Source organism: Amblyraja radiata, chromosome 28 (genome assembly GCF_010909765.2).
Source record: "Amblyraja radiata isolate CabotCenter1 chromosome 28, sAmbRad1.1.pri, whole genome shotgun sequence".
Taxonomy (NCBI): domain Eukaryota; kingdom Metazoa; phylum Chordata; class Chondrichthyes; order Rajiformes; family Rajidae; genus Amblyraja; species Amblyraja radiata.
In genome coordinates, this window is record NC_045983.1 from 26418827 (window position 1) to 26438548 (window position 19722).

At 45.4% G+C, this 19722-nt stretch overlaps 1 protein-coding gene across 1 annotated transcript in view; it reads right to left on the bottom strand.

Annotated features, from left to right (window-relative positions):
- Positions 1-12724, bottom strand: part of galnt17 (polypeptide N-acetylgalactosaminyltransferase 17) — a 318360-nt gene extending 305636 nt beyond the window's left edge. Inside the window, exon 1 of the mRNA XM_033046150.1 lies at positions 11408-12724. Coding sequence (XP_032902041.1) covers positions 11408-11642 — 235 coding nt within the window. The 5' untranslated portion in view covers positions 11643-12724. The remainder of the gene's footprint in view (positions 1-11407) is intronic.
- Between the last annotated feature and the right edge of the window lie 6998 nt (positions 12725-19722).

Here is a 19722-nt window from a genome sequence, read left to right on the forward strand (position 1 = left end):
GCATGATGTTACATCTGGCAGTGATGAAGAATTATTTAAAATCTGCCATTGACAATGGTATGTCAGCACGTCTAATATTCTCACCTCATCCACATGTGCCACCACTTTCAGGGAACCATGCACCTGTACTCCCAGGTCTCTCTGATGTGCAATATTCTCCAGGTCTCCCTGAAAGTGGTGGTACACATGGACAAGGTGGTGAAGGCGGCGTTATAGCACGCTTGCCTTAATGGGGAAGGATACCGAGTACAAAAATGGGAATGTTAGGCGCTCCCCCCCCTGGTGAATGCTATGTACTTACCTTTCTCTGTTTCTCTCCCGAGTACAGGCCTCGTGGCTGTGAGTCTGGAATCAAGGGGTTAAAGGCTCCTGTACCCGATTGGCCAAGCTGCGTCAGGTGACGGGTGACTCATCTGAAGCTTAAATACCAGAGTTTCCCAGGATTCTCTCTCTTCTTCGTAGACCCTGACTTGTGAGCAGCCTGCTGGTGTGAGCTGAGGAAGGCCTGGCCACATGGCATAGAACTTTGTGTACTTTCACCATTACTTGTTAACAAATATTGAATTGGGACGGATAAGGGCTGACCTTAGTGTTTTCGGGTACTTTGTTTCAGGGTTATATCTCTTTAGGCAGGTTTTAGAGTCTCCGGTTCGACGGCCCATTACGTGGCTGGCTGGAGCACTGTTTAATTGTTTGTTAGTCCATCCATAACCCTGACTGGGTTGTTTGAATCAGGTTTGGGTTTTGTGTTCCATTGAAAAATTAAAACTATTTTTGAACTTGAACCTGGTTTTTGAATTATGTTACGCGGCTCTGAAGTACCTGCATTCGGGAGTCGTAACAAAATGGGGGCTCGTCCTAAGTTTTGAGGACCCTAGACGTTTTGGGGTTCTTTTTGGTAGGCTTCTGGTGACTGAGGAAGTCTGTGTGTGTGAGGGGATTTTTTCTTCCCTGCTTTGAGGCAGTCTGTGTTGTGAGGGAATTTTTTCTTCCCTGTTTATGGTAGCATTGGTGCCCAGGGTTTAGCTGGTGGTTTGGTGCTACATTAGAGATGGAATTTAAGGTGAAAGAGTTTGTTGAGGCTCCTAGTCGGGAGTTGTTTGATAGATGTACGAAGGAGCATTTGATTTTGCTGGCTGAGAACTACGCCGTGCCTATTGACAAGCATTCAAAGAAACACTCCATTAAATCGGAGTTGTGGGCTGCGTTGGTGGAGGGTGGGGTTTTGCCTGGCTGTGCAGACAGTCCCCCACCTTCTGTTCAGCCAGTTCAGAACATGGAGGCCGTCATTAAACTGAAGGAGGTATTTCATCGTCTAGCGGAGGCAAACCTAACGATCAATCTGGGGAAGTGTGAGTTTGGCCAGGCCACGGTAACGTATCTGGGTAAGGTGGTGGGCCGGGGTCAGGTTCGCACTCTCGAGGAAAAGGTGGGGCATATTGTCGCATTTCCTGCTCCAACCTCTCGGACTGAACTCCGTAGGTATCTGGCTATGGTTGGGTACTATAGAGGATTCTGTCCAAACTTCTCTGCGGTGGCTGCCCCTTTGACGGATTTGCTGAGTCCGAAGGTGGCTTTTGTGTGGTCCGCAGAGTGTCAACAAGCCTTTGATCATACTAAAAGTCTTCTGGTGCGCGCACCTGTGCTTGCGGCACCTGATTTTGAGCGTCCATTTAAGCTGGCAGTGGATGCTAGTGATCGTGGGGTTGGTGGAGTTCTTCTACAGGATGATTCAGATGGGGTGGAGCATCCAGTTTCGTACTTCTCTAAGAAGTTTAATCATCATCAGAAGTGATACTCCACCATTGAGAAAGAAGCCCTTGCTATTTTAATGTCTTTGAATCATTTCGAGGTTTATGTTGGCTCCTCGAATGTCCCTGTCATCGTACTCACGGATCATAATCCTTTGGTATTTTTGCAGAATATGAAGAATAAGAACCGGCGGTTAATGAGCTGGAGTTTGCAGCTGCAAGACTACAACCTGGAGGTCAGGCATATCCGTGGCAAGGATAATGTCTTGGCTGACGCCTTGTCGCGCCAGTAGTGTTTTAGCTCTTGAACAGTTTCTGGGATTTGGTGGTGTTTTTTCTCTCTTCTTCCGAAACTTATTCAGTATCTTTGGGTGGGGGTGTTAGGCGCTCCCCCCCCTGGTGAATGCTATGTACTTACCTTTCTCTGTTTCTCTCCCGAGTACAGGCCTCGTGGCTGTGAGTCTGGAATCAAGGGGTTAAAGGCTCCTGTACCCGATTGGCCAAGCTGCCTCAGGTGACGGGTGACTCATCTGAAGCTTAATTACCACAGTTTCCCAGGATTCTCTCTCTTCTTCGTAGACCCTGACTTGTGAGCAGCCTGCTGGTGTGAGCTGAGGAAGGCCTGGCCACATGGCATAGAACTTTGTGTACTTTCACCATTACTTGTTAACAAATATTGAATTGGGACGGATAAGGGCTGACCTTAGTGTTTTCGGGTATTTTGTTTCAGAGTTATATCTCTTTAGGCAGGTTTTAGAGTCTCCGGCTCGACGGCCCATTACGTGGCTGGCTGGAGCACTGTTTAATTGTTTGTTGGTTCATCCATATCCCTGACTGGGTTGTTTGAATCAGGTTTGGGTTTTGTGTTCCATTGAAAAATTAAAACTATTTTTGAACTTGAACCTGGTTTTTGAATTATGTTACGCGGCTCTGAAGTACCAGCATTCGGGAGTCGTAAACGGGAACATCATGATACAGCTGTACAAGTCATTGATGAGATCACACCTGGAGTACTCGATGCAGGTCTGTTCATCCAGCTATAGAAAGGATCATATCACGTTGGAAATAGTGTAGAAGAGATTTACGAGGATGTCACCTCGACTTACGGGCTCGTGTTTTAGGGAGAGGCTGACTAACAACCTGCTGAATCTCATCCTCAGTCTCTCCAGTGCAATCACACCTTCCCTATGATGTGACAAACCAGAGCTGCACTTAATAATCCAGATCTAACTTGTATTTTGCACAATTGCAACATAACATCCCAATAATGAGGGACCTAAACAGTAACATCCCTGACACCTTAATCTCCTTTTCAAGAGAATCCAGTCAAGAGTGTTTTATTGTCATATGTCCCAGATGGGACAATGAAATTCTTACTTGCTGCAGCACAACAGAATATGTAAATATGTAAACATAGTACATAATGGGGAAGAGAAAAAAAATAAAAAGTTCAATAAATAACAAATATAGCGCAATAATAATATAGTCTTTTGCAGCTCAGAGCTCAGAACTTATTCGTTGTTGTGTTTAATAGCTGCAGGAAGAAGCTTTTGTTCCAAGTTGCTGAAATTCGATGACTAACCCCAATCCAACTCCAAGGGTAAGAGTCTGATATTTCTGCATTCGGCAAGGTCATCAAAGCCAGAATTACGTACTAAAGCTTCTAGCTATTTGGCGATCAAAGTAATTTTACTTCCACTCTGGCTGCTCTCCGCTGCTCTAAATAAACCATTTCAAAACATAAATAATATCATTTCGTCTTTGTTTTAAATTATCATCTGCAAGGTAGTTGTAGAGGTTATTCCAATGACACATAAAAAAAACAAATTACTCTGAGCAACAGTATTTACTGTAACGATTGGAAAGATCATTGCATAACCTGGTGTGTCTTTTAAGCTCATTAATTAAGTAATTTACACAATGTTAAATTATCAGTATGTTCAGCTCATTTATCTCCCGACTCTCCTTGTTGTTTATGGGGCTTTCCTAGTGCAGGAAGTTAGCCATCACATTGACCTACATAACACTACATTAATAATTTGAAAGTTATTCATGAATTTCATGGAACATGAACGTCACAGCATTCAAGCATTAATTAGGTCCATATCCTTCTATGTATTACCTATTCCTATGCTTCTTAAACTGGTGAATGGTTCACCCAAGGGCGAATTAAATTATTTTGGGGTGAATGAAACTAGAGGGGTGAATGAAGAGTGAATGACTTAATTTATTCAGATATTTATATTTTTTTTTCTATACTTAAAAAAAGCATTGCCATTAAAGTGGTTACTAAGCTCGCATTGGTTTTAATGGCGGTGGAGCTGAAAATTTGATGTTTTTTTCTCTCTACCTATGGTTTTTCTAATTTCAAAGTAGCAGGATATTTCCCAAATTTACTGTAATATTGCACTTGTCTGTTTTGACTGTTTTACTGTTTTAATTTTCTTTTTACAAACCATGTTCTCGGGGTATCTAATTCTAAATTTTATTAGTTATTTAAGTTATGACATCGGATGGAAGCTGCATACCAAATCTCGTTGCACTTATGTGCAATGACAATAAAATATATTATTATTATATTATTATTATTATTATTATTATTTTAGGGAAGACCAGATGAGCTAGTGGGATCATAAATGTTATCAAGAAAAAAACTGCAGTAACCAAAGCGAAAGGGTAGGATGGGGCTGAAGCGCAGTGTTTAGATGTTGGAAAGGTTTTTCAACTCGAGTGGTAATTGAACTGTTTTTTTACTCCGTTTTCTTTTCATATTTTTAGGATGTTCAAAAAGTTGAATAAAATAAATGCTTAAGAAATTAGTTATTTTATGTATTTTGCTCATGTAATAAAATAAATTACATATACAATTATACACAACGGAGAATAAGACGAAAATTACCAAAAAACATAAGAAAATTTAGTCGAGGGTGAATGAAATGTTGCGATAAAGACTCAAGGGTGAATGAGTCACTGACCGATTCTTTCTAAATGTCTCTTAAATGTAGTGACTGTATCTTACTCCACCATTTCTTCTGGCATCAATATCAAATAGTCTGTGCAACAAGTACTTTCCCCTCAAATGCTAATTTCTCCGCTTAAACCTAGGCCATCTTGTATTTATTACACTGTGATGGGAAAAAGAATATATATACCCTTCTGTGCCCCTTATAGCATCAAAGAGCTGTACACCGTGGAAACAAGTCCTTCACCCAAACTATCCATGCTGACCAAGGTGGCACAGTGGGCAAGTCCTGCATTTGGCCAATATCCCTCTAAACCCTTCCTCAGTTCAGTTTAATTGTGGATGATCAGCCATGATCACATTGAATGGTGGTGCTGTCTTGAAGGGCCATATGGCCTACTCCTGCACCTATTGTCTATAATTCATTGTCACGTGTACCGAGGTACAATGAATTATAGAGAATAGGTGCAGGAGTAGGCCATACGGCCCTTCAAGCCAGCACCGCCATTCAATGTGATGGTGGTGTGCCATCCAGTCAGCAGAAAGACAATACATGATTACAATGGAGCCATTTACAGTGTATAGATACATGATTAGGTTTGGTGCAATGTAAAACCAGCAAAGTCCGATCAAGGATAGTCCAACAGTCTGCTAAGAGGTAGATAGTAATTTTGTCCTAGCATTCTTTAAAATGTATAATTATATCCTCTTCTAGAGCTTCCTCTGGCAGCTCTTTCCAGATACAGGCTACCATTTGAGTGAAAAAGTTACCCCTGAGTTTCCTCTTTAATCTCTGCCCTCTCAAATTAAGCCTATGCCCTTTAATTTTTGATTGCCCTACTATGGATTGAAGACTGAGCATTCACTTTATCTATACCCCTCATGATTTTGTAGACTTCAATAATTATACAATATTGTACAATTCAGCCTCCTATGCTCCAAAGAAAACAAAATCCCAAACTGTTCAGTCTCAGCTTAGAACTCAAGCCTAGTGGTTCAGGCAACATCATGGCGAATCTCCTCTGCACCATTTCTATCTCAATGGCATATTTCCTATAACTTAGTAATGATATAAGGCAAGTGAGGTATATAACAGCAAGTGAGGTCTCATCAAAAACGTGTACAGTTTAGTTTAGAGACACTGTGCAGAAACAGGCCCTTCGGCCCACCAAGTCTGTGCCGACCAGCGATTCCCACACACTAACACTATCCTAAGGCAATTTACATTTATACCAGGCCAATTGACCTACAAACCTGTACATCTTTGGACTGTGGGAGGAATCCGAAGATCTCGGAAAAACCCATGTGGTCACGGGGAGAACGTATAAACTCTGTACATACAGCACCCATAGTTGGGATCAAACCTGGGCCTCTGGCACTGTAAGCACTGTAAGGCAGCAACTCTACTGCTGCGCCACCGTGCCGTAGTTGTATCGTGATGTCCCAAAATGCTTCTTTCCAAAGAAGCAAAATGCCTTCTAAACCACCATCTCCAACTGAACCTAATTTGTGGAAGGACATTCTTGCTATTGAGAGAGTGCAGCGTAAGTTCACAAGGTTAATTCCTGGGATGGTGGGACTGTCATATGATGAAAGAATGGAGCAATTGGGCTTGTATTCACTGCAATTTAGAAGGATGAGAGGAGTTCTTACAGAAACATATAAAATTATTAAGGGATTGGACACACAAGATGCAGGAAACATGTTCCCGTTGTTGGGGCAGACCAGAACCAGGGACCACAGTTGAAGAATAAGGGGTAGGCCATTTAGAACTGAGATGAGGAAAAACTTTTTCTCCCAGAGAGTTGTGAATTTGTGGAGGCTGATTCACTGGATGCATTCAAAAGAGAGTTAGATAGAGCTCTTACCGCTAGCGGAATCACGGGATATGGTGAGAAGGCAGGAACGGGGTACTGATTGTGGATGATCAGCCACGATCACATTGCATGGTGGTGCTGACTCGAAGGGCTGAATGGCCTACGCCTGCATCTATTTTCTATGTATGTATGTATCTATGTAACCACCATGTTCATGTAACCATGCGCCTGTACTCCCAGATCCCCCTGTTCTGCACCACTTTACCATTTACTGTGCTGGACTTCATTCACCTCATTGGGTTGAATTTATCATCCGCATGCACTAAACCAGACTCCCAAAGCAGATATTTTACTTTGTCATTTGAAGAGATTAGAGGAGACAAAGGGGTTGGACAGGCTAGATGCAGGAAGATTGCTCCCGATGTTGGGGAAGTCCAGGACAATTATTTAATGTTTCTAATTATTTAATGTGTCTTGTTTCTGCCAAACACTTTTGCACTGTTTGTAGCAACCGGTTCCACCACCCGTGGCATTTCCCTCATGACTCATGAATGAAAATACTGAAAAGAATGGGAGTGAGGTGGGGTTCAGTATGAGTGAAAGTTCAGATGTTAAACATGAAAGGCATAAATTGTATAGGATAGCAAAATTGGCAATAACAATCCAGTTTAGCTTTGTTTAGTTTAGTTTAGGGATACAGTGAGGAAATACGCCCTTCAGCCCACCGAGTCCGTGCCGACCAGCGATCCCCTCACACTAACACTATCCTACACACACTTGGGACAATTTACACTTACCAATTAACCTACAAGCACCAAGCCAGTTCACCTACAAACCTGTGCTTCTTTGGAGTGTGGGAGGAAACCGAAGATCCCGGAGAAAACTCACGCAGTCACGGGGAGACTCCGTACAGACAGCACCGGTAGTCGGGATTGAACCCGGGTCTCCGGCGCTGCAAGCGCTGTAAGGCAGCAACTCTGCCGCTGCGCCACCTCTGGAGCATCTCTGAGATCTCAGGCAGCATCTCTGGAGAGAGAAGGAAAAGGTGTCGTTTCTGAAGAAGGGTCTTGACCCGAAACGTCACCCATTCCTTCTCTCCAGAGATGCTGCCTGTCCTGCTCCAGTTACTCCAGCATTTTGTCTCTATCTTTGATTTAAACCAGTATCTGCAGTTCTTTCCTTCACATGGTCCTTTGTTGGCTGGGGACAAGGTGATAGCCAAGGAATCCAAACAGTGAAATAAGCTTTAAGGCTAGGGTGGGGGGAGGGATGGAGAGAGAGGGGATGCAATGATTCCTTATAACAAGCAAAACTCTTTCAGGGTAGATGCAAGGATAAAGTTTTCTTTGGATGGAATTTCTGGAACCATGAGTTAGCATCTCAAATTATGGGCTCGCCGTTCAGTGCAGAGATGAGAATAAATTCCTTCTCCCAGAAGGTAGTGAAGCCATGGGATGCTTTGTCCAAGTGGATTGTAGGTCAATTGCTCAATATATTCATGAACGAAAGTGACAGATTTTTGGGTATGAAGGAACTATAGAGATATGTGGTTCATCCAGAAAAGAGTTCCTGAGGGCGACGATCAGGCATGAATGTACAGAAAGGTGGATCAGCCATGAGGGACAGAAGGACCATCCCCTGTATCTTCCTCTTACGTTCCTATGTTCCACTGATGGAAGTACCACCAAGTGGCAGCCTCCAGGTAGCCTATCCAATGGGTGCAGTCATAGGATACTGTAGCCCCAGAATTATCAGAGGCTATGTCCGAATCAAGCATAATTCAGCAGGTTCAGATCAAGCGATTACCTTTCCAGGAAACTGGTTAAAGTCTGGTACATTCCTTGCCCTTTTGGGGAACTGCACTTTCAATTTATGCGTAGTGGTGGCGTAACGATAGAGCTACTGCCTCACAGCATTAGAGACCCGGGTTTGATGCTGATTACAGGTGCTTGTCTGTGCAGGATTTGTACATTCTCCCCATGGCCTGCATGGACTTATTCTGATATTTTCAGTTTTCTCCCACACTCCAAAGACTTACAGGTTTGTAGGTTAATTGGCTTGGTTATAAGTGTAAAGTTGTCTCTAGTGTGTGTAGGGTGTTGTTAATGTGTGGGAATCACTGGTCAGTGCGGACTCGGTGGGCCGAAGGGCCTGTTTCTGCAATTTTTCTCTAAACTAAACTAAACTAAACAAATTAACTTTATTGGGTTAATTAGTTCAAATGAAACATAATGATCAGTTGAAGCCATTGAAATCCTATTTGCCTGCAGGCATCATTTTAATCAGGAAAACACAGCCCACAATCGATACAGCAGGTTCATTTTAACTGCACTTTGGTCATGGCCACATAACCTTTTGAGTGAGTGACAAGTTTTGGTCAGAACATTAAGGATTTGTATCCACCTGGGAGGGTGGCAATGTTTGGCAACTCGGTTGCCCTTGGACCTCCTTGCCAATGGCCCGACAACTTCTTGTGGTGAAACAAAAACTAACTATTGGAGGATGTCAGTGGATCAGGCAGTATCTGTAGAGGCAAAGGGATGGTCGGTTCAGATTCAGATTCAGATTCAATTTTAATTGTCATTGTCAGTGTACAGTACAGAGACAACGAAATGCATTTAGCATCTCCCTGGAAGAGCGACATAGCGACGACGGTGTTTCAGGACTGACGTTTAAAAGAGATTGGGGGGTGGGGGGGGGGGGGGGATGAGGCAGCAGCTGGCAAGTGTTGAACAGATGGAGTCAGGTGAGGAGGGAAGAGTGGACATAGTGGCAGGCACTGGGAGGTGGTAAATGGAGAAAACTGGGCTGCAGGTTATAGAACCTGATCAGAAAGAAGGCGAAGCATGGAATCAGATAAGGGAAGGTCAGTAGGCGGAAATATTTGTGAGAGGGGACAACGGCCACTGTGGTTAAGTGTGTGGGTGATAGGCAAACAGAACTGGCTGGGGTCGGGGAAGAAACTAAGAGAGAGTGGGGTGAGAGTTGGAAAGAAGGACGCTAGTGAGAGGACCTGGCTGAATGAACAGAAGGGTACGGATTATCTGAAATATGAGAAGTTAATGTGCCAATAGGTTGTAGACTATCCAAATTGAAAATGAGCTGTTCTTCTGGTTTATGTCTGGCCTCACCCTGGCAGTGGATGAGACTGACAAGGAACGTATGGGTTTGGGAATGGGGAGAGAGGTTCAGGGCTTGCAACTGGGAGCACGTTGATGACTGTGGACAGAGCACAGGTGCTCGGCAAAGCGGAAATCTGGTCCGTTCTTAGTCTCACTGTGCAAAATCAAGCCAATAGACAATAGACAATAGGTGCAGGAGTAGGCCATTCGGCCCGTCGAGCCAGCACCGCCATTCAATGTGATCATGGCTGATCATCCCCAATCAGTACCCCGTTCCTGCCTTCTCAGCATATCCCCTGGCTCCGCTATCTTTATGAGCCCTATCTAGCTCTCTCTTGAAGGTATTCAGAGAACCGGCCTCCACCGCCCTCGAGAATTAAACACACTCACAACTCTCTGTGTGAAAAAGTGTTTCCTCACCTCCATCTAAATGGCTCACCCCTTATTCTTAAACTGTGGCCCCTGGTTCTGGACTCCCCCAACATCAGGAACATGTTTCCTGCCTATAGCGTGTCCAAACCCTTAATGATCATATGTTTCAATAAGAATCCCCTCTCATCCTTCTAAATTCCAGAGTATACAAGCCCAGCCGCTCCATTCTCTCAGCATATGACAGTCCTGCCATTCCAGGAATTAATCTTGCGAACCTACGCTGCACTCCCTCAATAGCAAGAATGTCCTTCCTCAAAAGATTGGATAGATGCACAAAGTCTCTTGCCCAGAGTGGGGTAATCGAGAACCTGAGGACATTTCTTTAAGGTGTGGGGGGAAATATTTAAATGGAACCTGAGGGGTAACTATTTCATGCAAAAGGTGGTGGGTGTATGGAATGAGCTGCCGGAGGAGGTTGTTGCGGCAGGGACTATCCCAACGTTTAAGAAACAGTTAGACAGGTACATGGATAGGAAAGTTTGGAGGGATATGGGCCAAATGCGGGCAGATGGGACATGTTGGCCGGTGTGGCCGGGCAGAAAGGCCGGTCTCCACACTGTATCACTCTAGGCAGGACATGCTGGTCGGATGGGCAGGTTGGGTGTATCAAATGCAAAAGACCATGTTGGCGGAGGTGCATCAGTATCGTTGGCTCATCTGAAATGTTGCTTCGGTCTCTGGGTGGTGGTGAGAATGGAGGTGCAGGGTGAAGGTGTAGAAACAGAGAAATGCAGATTCCCGTTTATATGAAAGAGAGACACAAAGTGCTGGAGTACATCAGTGGCCAGGCAACATCTCTGAAGAAAAAGGATGGGTGATGTTTTGGGTCGAGACTAGGAGGATATCACCTACCGCCAACTTAATGGTAGACCTAAACATCACGTATCGAGACCCAAAACATCACCTACCCATGTTCTCCAGAGATGCTGCCTGATCTGCTGAGTTACTCCAGCACTTGTCTATGCAGGAATAAGGTGATGGGCTTCCTTCAGTTGCAGAGGGAAAGTGCCAAGGGATAGGGATGGGGATGGGCATGGGGAGGGATAGAGAGGGGAAGTATAGTGTACATCAGCACATCACGTTAAAGGAACTTCCCCCCACCCATATCTCCCACTTCTCAGAACTGGAGCGGATGCAAATCTTTCTCCATCCCAAGGAACTGCCGACCTGGAAGTCAGCTATGGATTTGGAATAGGACCTTAAACCGAGAGGGCGATGGGTGTGCTAAAACATCTTTACATCTGCGAGCTTTCAAAAGGACATCAGTGCGGGATGTGGAAGATGTGATGGAGTAATCGCTCGGGGAGCGCCTGAGCTTCTTACCATTGAGTTGGCGGTAGACGATGTCCTCCAGTAGGGACAGCCTCTTCAGCACCGCTTGCTGGACAGGAGGTGAGCCACGGTACGACAGGTTGGTGGACTCGGCTCGGCTCTGCACCGCCTGCACCGCCTCCCAGCCCTTGAGCGGAGCCCTGCACCGGGCCAGGAAGAGCAAGAAGCCCACCACGGCCACCAGGTTGAGTATCAGGAGCCCCTTCACCCTGCGAAGGGAAGCCATCAATCGATGGGAGCCGGTGGTCCTGACGCGAAGTCAAACGAGTGGACGGCACTTGGCAGAAAGACAAAATTCAGAGTTGCGTGGAGAGGGTGCAATCGCGGCTCTGCGGGGTCATTTGGGCCCCAACTGGGACAACTTGTCCACGCCCCCCCCTCCCCTCTCCCCCCCCTGATCTCAGGGTCCGGTCACTGGGAAGATCTCAGCCGGTGAACTGGAGACGGCGACCTCTTCCTCTCTGCAGGTGACTCTGCGCACAGAATCACAGGTGGATCTCCGGTGCAGCCACAGAGGTCTCCTCTGTCGTCCAACGCTGCCGCCGAAACCCTTCTTCGAAAGCCAGCCGCGATGGTTTGTAGTGAGGGTTGGGTTGGGTTGGGTTGGGTCGGGCTGGGCGGGTCGAGGAACACTCCGGGAGCGGCGAGGTGTGGGATCAGGACGTGCACAGGTCGCTGGTTTAGTTCATGCGTTGGGTAGTCCCAGCAGGACAAGTAAGTAATGGAAGAAGAAGATGTCCCGATCCGAAACGTCGCCTAATCGCTTTCCCCCTCCTCCAGGGATGCTGCCTGCCTGCCTGAGCCGCCCGGAGTTACACCAGCTTTCAGCGCCTGTCTTCAGGTCGGACGTTGTTAGCCCGTTTGTAACCAGGGCATCCTCTCCTCCCCAATTTGACCTGGTCGACAAGGGTGCATTGGCTGGGGGCTGGGGAGGGGGAATGGGAAGGTGCGGAGATACTGCTAGAGGCGGTGGGATGCCGGTTCCGCTGCGGCAGAGGCACTCTCAACTTTCAAGTACCCTCTCGTTCAGTTTGCTGGAGATAAATCCACGGCATGTGTGTGTCCTCTGCGCTCCATCAGACCCGGGTTGGGAAGGACTTGGTTGCAGGGTGCTCGCCAACGCGTTGCTCCCCGTCCGCGGTGCCCGGCGTGAGAGGAAGGGGTGCAGAGGTGAAGGGGGGTGTCATGGTCCACGCAGGGCCAACCTGTCACCCTGGGAGGGGAGAGAGAGTTGCACTGGGCGGGTGGGGGTGGCGGGAGGAAAGGATGGATGCGGCTGCATTCGCTGGAGCCCCGTCTCCAGCCTAGCGGTTTCTGCTGCGAGCTGGGATGGTACAGAGTAATAGACGGAACGGAGTTTCCGAACGGGCTGTCAGATAAAAATCCGGAGTGGAGATCCGCGTGAAAGGCAAAAAATAAAAATAAATATAAAGCTTGCAATTACCAAAAAAGGACCTGCAGACTCTGGAAACGTGAAACGGTTTTTAAACCAAAAATCAAAATGCTGGATTCACTCAGTAGAGGAGGTAGTCGAGGCAGGGACTATCGCAACGTTTGTAAACCAAACAGTTATTCAGGTGCATGGATAGGATAGGATTGGAGCGATATATTCAAGAGAGAGTTAGATACAGCTCTTAGGGCTAACGGAATCAAGGTATATGGGGAGAAATGGGGTACTGATTCTGGATGATCTGCCGAATGGCCTACTCCTGCACCTATTTTCTATGTTTCTATGATATGGGCCAAATGTGGGCAGATGGGATGACTGTAGCTGGGACATGTTGGTAAGTTGGGCTGAAGGGCCTGTTTCCACGCTGTATGACGCTTTGACCCTAGCAGGTCAAAGCGAAACAGAGTCTGCCTCGCCAACAATCTGTCTGTCCTTGCCTTCTTTGTTTTTTTTAGTATGTGTTAAATGTATATTTTCATGTCCTTTGGCTTGTTTTATGTGGGGGGGGGGGTTGGGGGAAACTCTTATTTAATCTCCTGACCTCGAAGGAGATGCAATTTTTTCCCATATCATATCTCCGTCCGCACTGCGGCCTAACAACGTGAAGTTGGTGGTCTTTGCTGGAGACCCACTTTGGGAGCTCCAACTGTGGGAGCCTGCAGGACTTAACATCGTGGACCTGGCGGTCCCTGTCGGAGATCGACTTTGGAGCTCCAACCGTGGGACCCTGCGGTCTTAACATCGTGGAGCTAGCGGTCCCTGGTTAGAAACTGACTTCGGAAGCTCTAAGCCGCAGGAGGTTCGACCATCCCGACGCGGGGGCTTCGATCGCCGGCTGCGGGAGCTTCGATCGCCCCGACTGCAGATGGTTCGACTGCCCCGACCGCAGGTGAATAACAAGGAAGAAGATTGGACTTTGTTGCCTTCCATCACAGTGAGGAATGTGGGGATTCCGCTGTGGTGGATGTTTATGTTAACTTTTATGTAGTTGTGTGTCTTGTTGCTTTTTTTTAGTATGATTGTGTGGTACTTCGAGTTTCACTTTATTTTAAAATATTCAGGACTGGAATGTTTGGCTCACCATTTTTGCCCGAACATGGGCAGACCTGAACAACGCCTGCTTATCATAGCCAGAGAACGCGGGCATTTTGATATTAACACTGTCACCCTGAATGAGATTCAGGAATGGGCAGGAAACTTCCATCAAGAATAAGCTTGTTTACCATCTTACTCACACTCCTGTGGGATAAATAAACAATTTATGTTCCTTAGACCAAGCTCAAACGGAACCAGCAAAAGAATGGAGGGAAGAACAGTGGCACAGCTGGTAGGGCTGTTCAATCCTGACCTCGGGTGCTATCTGTGTGGAGTTTGCATGTTCTCCCTGCGGTCACGTCGGTTTACTCTGGGTGCTCTGGTTTCCTTCCACATCCCAAAGACATACAAGTTTGTTGGTTCATTGGCCTTTGTAAATTGCCCCTCGTGTGTAGGGAGTGGATGGCAAAGTGGGATAACATAGAACTAGTGTGAGCGGGTGATCATTGGTCAGCGTGGACTCATTGGGCCAAAGGGCCTGGTTCCATGCAATGTCTCTAAACTAAGGACTATCTTTAGTGTATCCACCCGACTTTGGAAACTTAGGCTCCAGCCATGAAAAATCCCTGGCCTAGATCCCAGACGACAAACAGATTCACTTGGGTGACTTTGATTCCATGACAGGTAAGGATAAATGAATTGGCAAGCCATAATATACAAGGATGGAGTGTGAAGGCCCATGACAATGGTTTAGAGGGATAGGGATTCAGGCAAATGGGACCAGCATGACTCTATTGCAACGGAATCTAACCAAGAGAGACTTCCTCCTGATAAAATCTTCGGAACATGGTCTGGTTGTAACCAACACTTTGTTTTGCTGATGGTACTCAGACTGACTGCTGCCTATTCTGTCCTGCTATCTCCATTTTCATTTATCGTTGGTCAGCTGTTTTGCACCAGTTATCACATGGACCCAACAGAACAAGATCTTGGTTTAATGCCAAGGGTTGGTTCAAACGCAGCAATAGAAATTGCCAAATGCAAATCGACATTGAAAGTCTCAGTAATTCCAACAGATAGCTCTTTGCAGAGAATGCCACAGGAGGCAACCTCCTACTCCTTGTGGCAGTTACCGTGTGCGCAAAGTCTGGACGACCCTGGAGACATCTCCGAAGAGATTTCTGGCTTTGTTTCCAGAAGGCATCTGGCTTTGTTCAATGGGAATGATAAGATTCAGAAGCTAATTTACTGCAAACATAATTGGATTGGAAACTCCACCAACCGTATATAAGAAATAAAGAGTTTAAAAGCCAAGATCCAACAGAAAAGGCAGCCCATCAGAGTTGAGTATGGCTTGCTTTCACTCCAGTTCTGTGACGCTCTGAATGGAAAAATAGTCAAGCATTTCAGGTCTAATGAAGGAGTATTATGTGCAATTCTGGTTGCCGCACTACCAGAAGGATGTAATTGTGCTGGAGAGAGTGCAAATGCGATTTACGGGGAAGTTATCAGGACAGGAGGACTTTAGTTATGGGGAGAAATTGCAAAGGCTGAGCTTCTCTTCCCTGGAGTGAAAAAGGCCGAGGGGTGACCCGATAGAACTATGTAGAGACACAGAGTGATACAACATGGGAACAGCATTGACCCAGGCGATTCTTACTTGCAGCAGCATAACAGAATATGTAAACATAGTACTCTGTAAACAATATAATAAACCAGAAAAAAAAGACAGACACTTAAATAGACAAGTGGTGAAAGGATAAAGTACAAATAGAGACAAATGAGATTAAAGGAGATAGATTATAAAAAGTAAATGTGGATGTGGTGGACCAAAGAGCCCATTCCTGCACTGTTTGTGCACTGTATGAAAGGCACCATTTCTGCATTGGATGTGTCCACGGACGTGGAGAATATGTTTCCACTAGCAGGACGATTGTGGATCAGAGAGCACAACCTCAGAATAAATGGACCCTCCTTTAGAAAGGAGATGAGGAGGAATTTCTTTAGCCAGAGGATGGTGAATCTATGGAATTCATTGGCACAGATAGCTGTGGAGGCCAAGTTTTGGAGTATTTTTAAAGCAAGAATTGATTGGTATGGGTATCAAAGGTTATGGGGAGAAGGCAAGAAATTGGGTTGAGAAGGAAAGATAGATCAGCTATGATTGAATGATGGAGCAGACTCGATGGGTCGAATATCCTAATTCTGCCCCTACCTGTATGTCTCATGAACATGTATTAGTCTAAAACTCCATGACTAAGATGCTGCTTGGCCTGCTGAGTTTATCTTAGCATTTTCTGTTTTCATCGCAGTGATGGCAGATTTAGGTTTATTATTGGCACACATACAGTGAAAAACTTTGTTGTGCACGTTTTCCAAATAGATCAGATATGCCATACCTAAATATAATTATCAAACTCAAGTCCAATAGATCGAATAAAGGAAAAGCGCAACTTTGAGAACTATATTAGTGCAGAATATGCTCCAATTAGCAACAATGGTGCTGAAGTGGAAATGGTTGAGAGCTTCAAGTTCCTTGGCGTTAATATTACCAATGATCTTTCGTGGACCAACCACATTGATGTGACAGCCAAGTAGTGCCACACACCCACACTTCTACTTCCTGAGGTGACTGAGAAAATCTAGCATGTCTCCAATGACTTTTACACACTTTTGCACAGATGCACCATACAAAGCTTACTGTCGAGTTGCATCACAGCTGTTTTGGGAACAACTCTGCCCAAGACCCCATAGACAAAGCCTGACTCCCACAATGGGACAGAGGTGAATCGGACGATACCTTGACTTATGGAAGGGCCATTCAGAATCCTGATAACAGAGGGGAAGAAGCTGTTCATGAGCCTGATGGTGTGTTCTTTCAAGCTTCTGCACCTTCTGCCGGAAGCGGGCAGAGAGATGAAGGAATGATCAAGACAGTCTTTGATTATGTTGCCTGCTTTCCCAAGGCATCAGGAAGTGTAGATGGAGACAATGGTGCGAGGATTGGGGGGGGGGGGGGGGGGGGGGGGGGGGGGGAGAGAGAGAAGAGTCTGGTCGGTGTGATGGACTGAGCTATGTCTACAATACATCTGCAATTTCTTGCAGTTTTGGGCGGAGCTTCTCCCAAACCAATCTGTGAATGAGCCTGTCCCCTTGGGCGTCATTTGCGCGACGTCCTAAAAATTGGTTGGCGCGTCATGACGCGCACATGTCGTGTATGACGTGTGCATGGAGCATGGTGAGGCGTGGTGGTGTATGACGTGTGCATGGAGCATGGTGTGGCGTGGTGGTGTATGCAGTGACGCGCGGTGACCCCAGGATTTTGGGATGCTCAAAACCCTCGCGCGCCACCAGTGTGATGCGCAAATGACGCCCAAGTGGGAGAGGCCCTTGATTCAACCCAGCAGTATGGTCATTGGTAACATTAACACCAAGTTCTCAACCATTTCCATTTCGGCACCAGTGATGCTGATTGGGGCATGTACATCACCGTGCTCCCTGATATCAATAAAGACTATTCCCATTTTATCCCCCAGATTCCATAATTTACCTGTACACCTGGGGTAATTTTAATAATAATATCTTTTATTGTCATTGCACATAAGCGCAACGAGATTTGGTATGCAGCTTCCAACCGATGCCATAACAATGGCCCATTAACCTGCACATCTTTGGGAAGATAAAGGAAAGTGTGACACCTGGAGGAGATTCACATTGACACAGAGAGAATGCAAAAACTCCATTCAGAAATCTATTTATTTTGTTGGCAGGTGATTGACTCTGAGTTATTACCCTGACATCCCATGCAAATAAGCAATTTATCCCCAAATTAATATTCTTCAAGTTTCAATCTGAGCCAAACCTGTAAAGCCAGAAATGGTAGCTATAAGTTCCATTTCTGTTTATAAACGGGAGTACTGTAACCTTTTGGAATGAACTGCTGATCAGTTATTTCATACCCAAATGAAATTTACTTGCCTTTATAACAACTGATGCAAAACATTTGTATAGTAAAGGTAGTATTTAAAATATAAATACTCCTTTTTTGTGTTGAGGGAAACTAGTTAACACTGCCGTTGCAGTAAAAAAATGACTCAAAGAAACCAGCTGAATATTTTTTTCCGAGACTCGTTTTTGATAGTGTTTGAAAGATTCTGCTTGCAGGTAAAAAGTCATTTTGACACTTGACTAAGACTTGCAAAAGAAGCTATGAGCAGATTTTGGCACAAATTGCCCACTAATCATGCAAGAATACTGTTTACTGTTTGGCATCTTCATGGGAAATCAAATGGAACCAAGCCGATTACATAACTCAAAACGTGGAAACAGCCAAATTGACTTTGTTATCAAGACTAATATTTATTAGCTCCCCACTTCCTAAAACACAAACATTGATTGTAGAATTCCAATTATGGTACACAGAAATGTCACAAGATTAACAGAAACATTGTAAACATTGTGGAATGATTTAAGGAGAATCAAAAGACATTCTACGATATGATATGATATGATAGAATTTTACATATCCCAGGAAGGAAATTGGTCTGCCAACAGTCATAACACACAAGATACATGAAATTAAAGAAGCAAATGGAAAGGATTGGGGATGTGCAAAGATTGGGGGGAAGGGGAGTCAGTCTACCCCAGGACAGAAGGGGGAGTTGTTGTACAGTTTGATAGCCACAGGGAAGAAGGATCTCCTGTGGCATTTTGTCCTGCATCTTGGTGGATCCAGTCTGTTGCTGAAGGTACTCCTCAGGTTGACCAGTTTGTCATGGAGGGGGCTAGCTGTATTGTCCAAGATGCTCCACAGTTTGAGGAGCATCCTCCCCTCCAAGACCACCTCCCATGAATCCAACTCTGTTGCCAGGACGCAGCCAGCCCTCCTGATGAGCTTTTTAATCCTGTTGGAGTCCACGACCTTCGCCCTGCTGCCCCATTAACTATATTAGGAACAAACAGTAGCTAGAGCAGGAGTGTAACTAACATGAGCTGGGGGATGTGAGCGAGAGCCAAGATGAATATCTCTCATCTATATTCACAATGGACTTACCCACAGCCATCAGGCTATTAAAACCTGGCTCGGACAAAACTCTGATTATTGGTGGCCCATTATCTGCTATTTGCACTTTATCAGTTTATTTGTTTATATGTGTATATATTTATATTGTGGTATATGGACACACTGATCTGTTTTGTAGTAAATGCCTACTATGTTCTGTGTGCTAAGCAAAGCAAGAATTTCATTGTCCTATCAGGGACACATGATTATAAACTCACTTGAACTTGGAGGGAGGGGTACATCGATAACCTGAACCATATCACCATTAAGGAAGAGAAAAGGTTAGATGTTTTAGAATGCCTAAAAGGTGGCTAAAGCCCAGAGACCAATGGGTTTAGAGATACAGCATGGACACAGGCCCTTTGGCCCATCGAGTCCACGCCGACCATCGAACACCCATTCACACTAGCTCTATGTTATCCCACATTCCCACTCCCTACACATTGAGGGCAATTTGCAGAGGACAATTACCTACAAACCCACATGTCTTTGGGATGTGGGAGGAAACCAGAGCACCAGGAGGATATACTGGAAGATTCTTCCGCTCAGACATGTGGGTAGAGTTCAAAAATATTCAGAGATATGTAGCATAAGAAGTAAAACATTTGCCTTGAGAAGAGATGGAATGTACTCGCGAGAAGTGGAATGGTAATGGATGATTTCATTTACTCAAATACAAATTGTAAACTTCAGATGGCTGAGAGACGGAAGTGATATTTGCTTCGAGACCCAGTTTAGCCATGAGAAGCCTATCTAGAT